This window comes from Nicotiana sylvestris, chromosome 6, assembly GCF_000393655.2.
Source record: "Nicotiana sylvestris chromosome 6, ASM39365v2, whole genome shotgun sequence".
Lineage (NCBI taxonomy): Eukaryota > Viridiplantae > Streptophyta > Magnoliopsida > Solanales > Solanaceae > Nicotiana > Nicotiana sylvestris.
The window spans coordinates 132,019,365-132,029,956 of record NC_091062.1 but is presented as its reverse complement, the minus strand read 5'-3'; the positions used below and the strand labels follow the sequence as shown (position 1 = coordinate 132,029,956).

Here is a 10,592-nt window from a genome sequence, read left to right as displayed (position 1 = left end):
AACATACCTGGATTAGGGAAAAATCCATATAATATTCTTGGAAAAGATTGCACCGTACTACTTTAGAACCGCAAAATTTTATGTTGCTAATAATTCTTGTTGGATTTCTTTTGGTTGCAGGAATCCACGTTTTTGTTGAAAACTTGTTGGATGGAGTTTGAGCGTCTGGTTTGAATGTCTTTAATATGAATTTAGGAAGAACCAAACTTTGTAAGGTTTATGAAACCAAGATTATGATGTCTTACACTTACTTACACGTAAGTGTCTTATAACTTTAGATGGCCACTAAGCCAATATGACTAAGAGTCATTGGCTTTATTAGTGGCTTGCTTCCACATTGGGGTGGTGTTGGGAATTATTAATCTTTATCCACTTATTAGGTAAGTAGGTAATGTTTCGTTACCCGGTAATTAATCAATTGCTTGCATAATTAAGAATTGTCTCAATTTACTTAAAATTCTACATATTTTTAATATATTTTATACATCATACTATCGTGGTCATATGGTACCTTGTATGGTACTAGTCCATAAATATCGGGTATTATAGCTCGAACCGTATTTTATCCCAAATCGACAACCTTCAACGAAGCTTATTTTCTTTAGTTAGTGTATCCTTTATCCTTCATGGCACTTACTTATTGCTTGTTATAAATAGCATAAATACGTTAACCTCAAGATAATCTCATCTCCGAGTTTATTTCGATTAACTGAAGATGAAACTTTAACGTACGAAAACACGAGATGTAACCTCCTTCCCCTCTTAGAAACATCTGTCCTCAAATGTTTAGCTCCCCCGGATCTATATAACTTTGGCAGAGTCGCCTTTGTAACAATACTACTACCAACCCTTCCTGTAGAACTCAATAATTCAACGCCACATAGGACCACAATCATCAATAACAACAATGGCCTCACACGACCAATGACAATAACTAACACAATAATCCATACATGTACCTTAAGGTTGTGATGTCTTAGTCGGACCCTTCTCCAGAGGAGGAAATAAGTAGGGATATCTAGACTTCATGTCTTCTTTGGCCTCCCAAGTCATTTCTTCCACGTTGTTGTTTCTCCAAAGTACTTTCACTGAAGCTACATCTTTAGTTCTCAATCTCCGAATCTGTCTGTCTAAGATAGCAATGGGATTTTCTTCATTTGATAGCTGCTCTGTGACCTTAACGTCATCAACTGACATGATTCTGGAAGGATCTTCTATACATTTATAGAGCATAGACACATGAAAGACTGGATGTACAAATTCCAAGTCCGAAGGCAAATCTAACTCATATGCTACCTGGCCTACCTTGCGTATGACCCTATATGGTCCAATGTACCGACGGCTAAGTTTTCCTTTCTTACCGAACCTCATGACACCTTTCATCGGTGATACCTTTAGGAATACACAGTCATCAATCTGAAACTCTAAGTCTCGCCATCGATTATTCGCATAAGACTTCTGACAACTTTGAGTTGCTAATAGCCTTTCCTATATAAGCTTAATTTTCTCAATTACCTGTTGTACCAATTCTAGTTCTACTAACGTAGTTTCCTTAACATCGAACTACCCTTTAGGCGACCTACATTGTTATCCGTAAAGTGCTTCATATGGAGCCATCTGCATACTGGAATGGTAGCTATTATTATATGCGAACTCAAAAAATGGCAGATGATCATCCCAGCTACCCTTGAAGTCTATCACACAAACTCATAACATATCCTCATGCGTCTAAATAGTACGCTCAGCTTGTCCGTCTGTCTGGGGATGAAATGATGTACCAAGACTTACCGAAGTCCCTGACTTTTTTTGGAAGGACCTCCAAAAGTTAGCAGTAAATTGAGCTCCTCGATCAAAGATAATAGAGACATGGACACCATACAGTCGTACTATCTCCTTAATATAAAGTCTTGCATAATCCTTTGCGGAATATGTAGTCCTAACGGGCAGAAAATGGGCTGATTTTGTAAGCCTATGAACAATCACCCATGTAGAATCAAACTTATGCTGGGTATGAGGTAAGCCTACGATGAAATCCATATTAATTACTTCCCATTTACAAGTCGGAATCTCCATAGCCTGCAATAATCCACCGGATTTTTTATGCTCAATCTTAACCTGCTGGCAGTTAGAACACTGTGCAACAAACTCCGCTATATCCTTTTTCATTCCGTCCCACCAATATACTACCCTGATATCATGATACATCTTTATCGCTCCTGGATGGATAGAATAATGAGAATAGTGACTTTTTTCCATAACCTGCCGGGACAGCCCTGCAACATTAGAGACACATAATCGTCCTCGATATGTGAGGACCCTATCTTCTGTAACCTCAAACAGTGTCTTCTCCTTCTGAGAGTGGTATCCCTATAATGAACTAACATAGGATCCTCATATTGGCGTTCCTTCACTACAGTTACTAACGAGGATGTTGTCGTATCTTGAATAGTAATTCCAACATCACCTGAGTCCAGCAATTGAACTCCAAGACTAGCTAGCTGATGAATCTCATGGGCTATTCCCCTCTTCTCTGTTTGTAAATATGACAGGCTACCCATAGATCTATGGCTGAGGGCATTGGCTACCACGTTCGCCTTTCCTGGATGGTATAAAATATTAACATCATAATCTTTAAGTAGCTCCAACTACCTCCTTTGACGTAAATTCAATTCCTTCTACTTGAAGATATATTGGAGACTCTTATGATCCATATAGATATCAACATGAATGCCATTTAAGTAGTTCCTCCACATCTATAGTGCATAAATCACTACGGCTAACTCTAAATCGTAGGTCGGGTAATTCTTCTCGAGCTTTCTTAGTTGTCTAGAAGTATAAGCTACAAACTTACCATGCTGCATTAGTACACAACCTAACCCAACGCCCGAGGTGTCATAATAGATAACATAACTATCGGTCCCTTCTAGGAGCATTAGAACCGGTGCAGAAGTCAATCTGTCCTTCAATGCCTGCAAACTCTGTTCGCAAGCATCAGTCCATTGAAACCTTTCTCCCTTCTGTGTCAACTTTGCCAAAGTTACTGAAAGGGAAGAAAATCCCACTACAAATCTTATGTAATAACCTAGCAAACCGAGAAAGCTACGAACCTTTGTCGGTGCCGTAGGTCTAGGCCAAGTCTTTACTTTCAATCTTTTGTGTATCAACCCGGATACCTTCACTCGAAATGATATGCCCAAGGAAAGCTACAAAGTTCAACCATAATTCACATTTATAGAATTTTGCATACAACTTTCCTTTTTGTAGAACTTTGAGCATAGTACATAAATGATATGCATGCTCAGCCGCTACACGAGAATACACTAATATATCATCGATAAATACAATTACGAACAGATCTAAAAAGGGCCGCAACTCACGGTTCATGAAATTCATGAATAATGTTGGGGCATTGGTCAAACCGAACAACATAACATGAAACTCAAAGTGCCCGTATCTGGTCCTGAATGTTGTCTTCGGAATATCTTTCTTTTAACCCTTACCAGATGGTACCAGGGCCTCAAGTCTATCTTTGAAAAACACTTGGCACCTTGCAACTGATCAAATAAATCATCAATCCTCGGAAGCGGGTACGTATTCTTGATCGTCACATTATTCAACTATCTATAAACAATACACATCCGTAAGGAACCATCTTTCTTTCTTACAAATAATACAGGCGCTCCCCACGATGATGTACTAGGTTTGATAAAGCCTTTTTCAAGTAAGTCCTTTAGTTGTTCCTTCAACTCTTTCAACTCTGCAGGGGCCATTCTATAGGGAGGAATAGATATTGGATGACTATCTGGTAGTAGGTCAAAAACAAACTCAATTTCTTGCTCTAGCGGAAAACCCAGAAGCTTATTGGGAAAAACTTCGGGAAACTCATTAACCACAAGGATGGACTGAATGGTTGGTAACTCTACTTCCACATCCTGAACCCGAACTAAGTGATAAATACATCCCTTTCTGATCATCTTCATTGCCTTGATATAGGAAATAAATTTACCTCTCGGCGACGCTGTATTACCTTTCCACTCCAAAACAGGCTCCCCTGGAAATTGAAATCGAACTATCTTTGATCTACAATCAAAGTTGGCATGACAAGAAGCCAACCAATCCATACCCATTATAACATAAAATACTACCATATCTAACTCGATTAGGTCTGCTATGGTAGATCTATTATGAACTACTATTATACAACCCCTATATACTCGCTTAGCAATCACTAAGTCCCCAACAAGTGTAGCCACCTCAAAAAGGTTTAACCAATTCAGGTTTTATTCCAAACTTAATAGCGAACAACGGAGTAACATATGATAAGGTGGAACCTGGGTCAACCAGTGCATACACATCATATGAGGAGACTGATAATATACCAGTAATAACATCAGGTGATGACTCTTGATCCTGTCGTCCTGCCAACGCATAAATGCGTTTCCGAGGACCACTCAAGCTAGATGTTCCGCCTCTGCCTCTACCACAACTTATTGGTGCTTGTGAACCTTGCCCATTGGGGCGTACTGATGATGACGAACCAGCTATAGATCCCGCTGCCTGAGCTATGCTTGCATCACCTCTTGTCGGACAATCCCTCATAATGTGGCCCGGATAACCATAAGTATAACAAATACCTAACCTCATACGGCATTGCCCGGCATGCTTCTTACCATACTGAGCACATCATGGCAAGGGCGGCCTCATCTGTCTTGACTCACCCCTATATTGAGAACCTATGGCCTTGGAATTCTAACCAGGCCCTGAATATGTGGAACAATCAAATCTCTTACCACCAAACTATGGGGGCGTGATAGCCAATGGCTGGGCTGGATACCTCGGGTATTGTTGTCTCTTACCACCTCTAAACTCACCAAAAGGATCTGAGGACCTCACTCTCTTATTATGGGCCTTATCATGCTCTGTTTCTGTTACACTTCTCTACACCCTGAGCATATGCTTGAATACGATAAATATCCATGTCTGCGTGAAGTGTGACCGACATACAATCATTGAGCAAGTGCAGCTCTAACCCCATCACGAACTGGTGAATCCGATCATCCATCTTAGATACAATAGTGGGAGCATACCTAGTCAACAAATCAAACTAAAGACTGTACTCCCGATGTCACGACCCAAACCGAAGGGCCGCGACGAGCACCCGGTGCCTTACTCAACCGAGTACCAATGTAACATATCTTTCTTATCATGTTATCATGAGTAAATGAGTCAGAAAACCCGTTATGAGATAACAAGAATAAAGCATAAGGGAATACTCTACATATGAAGACCCAACATGATATACAAACTAATATATATGACATACGGGCCTATAAGGCCGACATGACCATTAGTAAACTCGAAACATAGGCCGACAAGGCCATACAATAATCCATACACCTGACATCTGTCTACAAGCCTCTAAGAGTACATAAAATCATAAAGGTCGGGACAGGGCCCCGCCATACCAATCAATACATATCCAAAGCATACTGACCAAATAGGCAACTCTGGAGCAAGTGTAGTGCACCAACACCTTCGCTGAGCTGATAGCCTACTAGGAGGACTGTCAACCTATCAATCGGGACCTGTGGGAATGAAACGCAGTGTCCCCAGGCAAAAGGGACGTCAGTACGAATAAAGTACCGAGTATGTTAGGCAGGAAGGCATAAACAAGAACAGTAATGTAAAGAGAGAGATAGAGGAGATACAACCTATAACATCTGAGTGCCTCTAGGGGCTACTGACATGAAATTCATAATACATATATATACATGAACTTTTTAAAAACATTCGCCTCTGTGGGCATCATCATCGTCATATCGTACCCGGCCTCAAAGAGGACTCGGTAAAAACGTACCCGACCATCATCAGGCTCGGTAGAATCGTACCCGGCCACGTGAAGCTCGGTAAACCCAACTGATCAGTGGTTGCACAATAGGTGCCATACCCGGCCGACTATAGCGCGGCTCGGTAGAGTAAAATAGATACATATGTATAATGCATGCTCGACTCATGGAATCACGTTCTAAACCTTTTGGAGTGACTTAAGAACACTATGGACATTCATACCCTCAATATGAACCTTAGTAGGATTCAAGTATCCTACACACTTGCTTAGAATAATTTTATAAGGAAAGAACAACATGGACAACCTTAGTTGCTAGGAGTAGATTCGTTATGAAGTAGCGTATTCATTTCACTTTAGATCATGCCAAAAAGAAAGAAGAAAGTGCCTTAGCATACCTTAAACTCGTTGAGTCCTTAATCACTTCCAAGCAACTTTTCAAACAAGTCAACTCAATCTATCATAGTATAAGGAGATTCAAAATCAGTGCTGAGCAAAGGCTAAGTCTATAACTTAAGCTAGTAGCTCGTTTATGTAAATTTTGGCAGCTTCTCCCTTGAAACAAGGGCCTCCACCAATACCATATACAAACAACAATGACCAGAGCAAACCATCAATACATAATTATCAATATTAAGACACCATATAACAACAACAAGTCACAACTACATTACGACGAGCGGCAAGCTCTGATTGGAATCTCTATACCCCTTATCAATCCTTATAGACTTCTTCCTTCAACATAAAAGTATCATTAACATGATAATGAAGTCATTAATCAATGATTCCATCCTTAAACCATATATTTATAACAACGAAAATAATCCACAACTTCAACTATCCTCAATTAGCAACTTTATTCACTAGTTCATGTCTAGCCCATCCATTTAACTTAATCAACATCAAGATAACCTTAGGCACAAGAAAGATCACAATATACATACCTTATACAGTAACTTCAAGTCAAAATCCAAGTTATATTCAGTTTACAACAACCCTTAATAGCAATACAACACCATAGAAGTGACTTAAGCTAATCCAAGTATTATCTTGTAGTTTATCATCCTAACAACTTAACCAACATACAAGCAAGATTAAGCACAATTAGTAGGCTGTTATACTCACCTTAGACAGCAGCAAAAACTTGGAATTTCATCCAAATACAGCCCACAACAATCCTCAATGACAACACAACCTCAAAGAGGTGTTGTTCTTCACTAGAACTAAGTTTTGATGTTGAAATATGGTGTAATCACTTTGGAATCACTTCAAACCCTTGTGGTATATGTTTAGAAGGGTTAGGAGAAGTTTGGAGACGAATTTTGGTTGAAAAGTAAGCAAAAATAGGTGTTCAAATCGTTTATAAATTGAAGTAGGTCAACCACCGCCTAAGTGGGTCCCATTGGGAGCTGCTTGCGCGGTCTCGCGAAAACATGAATATCTCTCTACTCCGATGTCGTATTGATGAACGGTTTACTGTGTTAGAAACTAGACTCATATATCTTCAATTTGGTAGGTAGAACACCCCATTCCAAGTATATTTGGAGAAATGCTCAGATACATTTGTCCTAAATTTCAGCAAATTTATGAATGTAACTTGTGATGACCTTTGCCAACTCTTGTTCCACAACTTGCTTGCCTTCAAAATGTAGAAAATGATTATCATACGACTAAAATAACTCATAGAATAACCTCCTTATCATGTTAAGAACCCTAGTCTTACCCCAAAGTACATGTTATAACATTCCAAACTTGTCGACTTTTGACGAAACTTATTTTCTTCAATTGGTTTAGCTTCTAAGATTTCCAACCCTCTTGGTACTCGTTATTCATGATCTTAAATATTTGTAACCTCCAAGGTAACATGATTAACTTACTTTATTTACTTCCAAATATAATCTCATTTCCGAGCTTACATCAATGACTTACGACGTACTCTCACGTATGAAAACTTGGGGTGTAACATCTTTCCCCCTTTGGAACATTCGTCCTCGAATGTTGATTGATGCGCTTATCAGTTTCATAAACTATAGCTCTTACGAATACTTTAATGCTCATCTTTTCATCTAAGCCACTGTTTTGTGAATAAATCCAAATGCTTGGGCATTCCCCCCTTTTAGGCCTCTTTGTCACGCCATGACATGTGGTCGGAATTCTTCCAACATCGTAACATTTGATACCTTATGTCATGTAGTATGTACGACTGTGTCCTTGTATGAGCGCCTAGCGACTCGTATTCTCTTTTTCCTCCATCTTTTAGCCAATCTCTAAGCCTCACATTATGAACATATACAGAATTATGACAAGTTGTCCCTCTAGGCATCTATAGGTGTACTGATGTCTTTCGCTTGGTACTTTATCGAACTTAAGACTATTTCTATCTCTTGTTTCATAGCCTTGTATATATATCCTTATGGATTTACTACATCTAGGTAGGTTATAATATACCATAAAGCTTACTTCGGTTTATTATTACCGAGGTTTGCTACCCAACTCCAGGTTACTCTCTCGCTGCTTATCCTATATGTATAAATCTAAGTCCTTTAGTGCTTCCTCATTATTATTCATCTAAGAATAACAAACAAATCTCATCTCGAACTTTGGAACTTGTACCCATCTATTGTTTATTCACCTTAATGTTGATCTATAATCTATCACTGATAACTTGCAACCTCTTACGTAATACACTATCACTAGGGCTCACATCTTATTGGGGAACATATGAAGTGATTTTCCTGATCCACCTAGGGATAATACTATACTTCAATAACCGTATTTCATTGCATCCCAACGCGATTCATCTTATGGGGGTATTCTAATCCCGTGCAATTAATGAAATCCCTTTCTCGTTAAATCATTACTCAATCAAAGGCCTAAGCATCATCCTCTTATCTATCACAATTACACCTTTATTCTACTGACAGGGAAGCATTCCATCTCTTATAAATGCACCTAGTCTCAGGCTCCTCTGTGTTCATTCAATCCCGAGGACATACATATTCTAGTCACCTTCTCACTCACCTCTTCATATCCTTACTCCTATCTACCTAAAACCTTGTTGCTCTACAATACTTTACCTTAGGACCTACACCAATCTATTTATACTACTCGCAACTTACTTTAACTTGCTAGCACCATAAATTTCCTTTTGTTCCTTCTCAGTTGTCCTTAAATTTAGGCAATTACTTTTGCTGGTCGTTCTATCACTTGTTGCATGAATACTTGGCTTGTCTTTTACGGATCTAGTACAGAATGCCTTGGACAAGGTCAAGATTATTCAGGATAGGCTTCGTACAGCTCAATCCAGGAAAAAGATTTATGCCAACCGTAAGGTTCGTGATGTGGGCATTCATGGTCGGAGGTATTACTTCGGGTGTCGCCCATGAAGGGCGTGATGAGATTTGGGAAGAGGGGAAATCTTAGTCCTAGGTTCATTGGCCCGTTTGAGATTCTTGATCGAGTGGGAGAGGTGGCTTACAGACTTGCATTGCTGTCGAGCTTATCAACCGTGCACCTACTGTTTCATGTGTCCATGCTTCGGATGTATCACGATGATCCATCCCACGTGTTAGATTTCAGCACTGTCCACTTGGACAAGAACTTGTCCTTTGAGGAGGAGCCGGTAGCTATTCTAGACCGGCAGGTTCGTCAGCTGAGATCAAAGAGTTTCCCTTCTGTTCGTGTTCAGTGGAGGGGTCAGCCTGTTGAGGCATCGACCTGGGAGTCTGAGACCGATATGCGAAGCCGTTATCCCCATCCCTTCTCCGACTGAGGTACTTCCTTCTTATGTCCATTCGAAGACAAACGGTTGTTTTAGAGGTGAAGAATGTGATGACCCAAAAAGTCATCACTTGCTTTAGATATAAATTCTGTGTTCCGAGGCCTTAAAACCTCCCTTTTGGCTTACCTCAATTTGCATGCACAGTCCGAGCGTGTATCCGGAAAGCCATTATGTGAAAATCTATGAAAAATGGTGAATTTTGCTTTTAAAATGAATTTAGGCTGACTTCGATCAACATTTTAGATAAACAAACCCGGACCCATGATTTTACGGTCATAGAGGGTCTGTAGGAACATATGGGACTTGGGCGTATGCCCGGAATCGAATTCCGAGGTCCCAAGCCCGAGAAATGAATTTTTGAAGAAAATTATTTAACTAAAATTTTTAGAGTTTTTGGAAATTTGAATATAATTTATTTGATGATATCGGTCCCGTATTTTGGTTATAGAGCCCGGTACAGGTCTTATATATGATTTAAGTCGAGCCTGTAAAATTTTGTAAGAAACGGACTTGAAATGACGTGATTCAGAACCTTAGTTGTAAAATTTGAAATTTTGAAAGTTCAAAAGATTTTCTTTGATTTGATGCTAAATTCATAGTTATTGATGTTATTTTGATGATTTGATTGCACGAGTAAGTCCGTATGATATTTTTAGACTTGCGTGCATTTTTGGTTTGGAGCCCCGAGGGCTCGGGTGAGTTTTGGATAGACCACAAAGTGAAATTTGGACTTAGGAAATTTTTAGTATGTGTCAGGTCTGCAGGCTTTGCATTTGCGAAGCCTGGCTCGCAAATGCGAGAAAATTTCACAAATGCGAAAGTCGACCTGGGCTGCCTTGGTCGCAAATGCAACTTTTGTATCGCAAATGCGATATCGCATTTGCGTAGGATCCCTCGCTAATGCAAAGGTGATAGGAATTGCACTAGGTCGCAAATGCGACAAAAATCTTCTCATTTGTGAAGTTA

At 39.6% G+C, this 10,592-nt stretch overlaps 1 protein-coding gene across 1 annotated transcript; it reads right to left on the bottom strand.

Moving 5' to 3' along the window:
* Positions 1-960: 960 nt before the first annotated feature.
* LOC138871284 (uncharacterized) lies at positions 961-4,127 on the bottom strand. Its single transcript, XM_070149159.1, has 5 exons — positions 3,675-4,127; positions 2,852-3,203; positions 2,339-2,599; positions 2,047-2,273; positions 961-1,392 (listed from the first exon to the last, which is right to left on the bottom strand). Exons 1-5 carry the CDS (start codon positions 4,125-4,127, stop codon positions 961-963), a joined length of 1,725 nt encoding a protein of 574 aa, XP_070005260.1.
* Positions 4,128-10,592: the final 6,465 nt, after the last annotated feature.

Excerpts from the sequence above, each read along its gene's own strand:
- LOC138871284 (XM_070149159.1), bottom strand. The coding sequence starts at position 4,127 with ATGGGTATGGATTGGTTGGCTTCTTGTCATGCCAACTTTGATTGTAGA. Across the intron at positions 3,204-3,674 it reads CATCATCGTGGGGAGCGCCT|CTTTCCTTGGGCATATCATT; the intron begins GTATTATTTGTA and ends TGAACTTTGTAG. Across the intron at positions 2,274-2,338 it reads TCTCAGAAGGAGAAGACACT|GGCTGTCCCGGCAGGTTATG; the intron begins GTTTGAGGTTAC and ends CTAATGTTGCAG.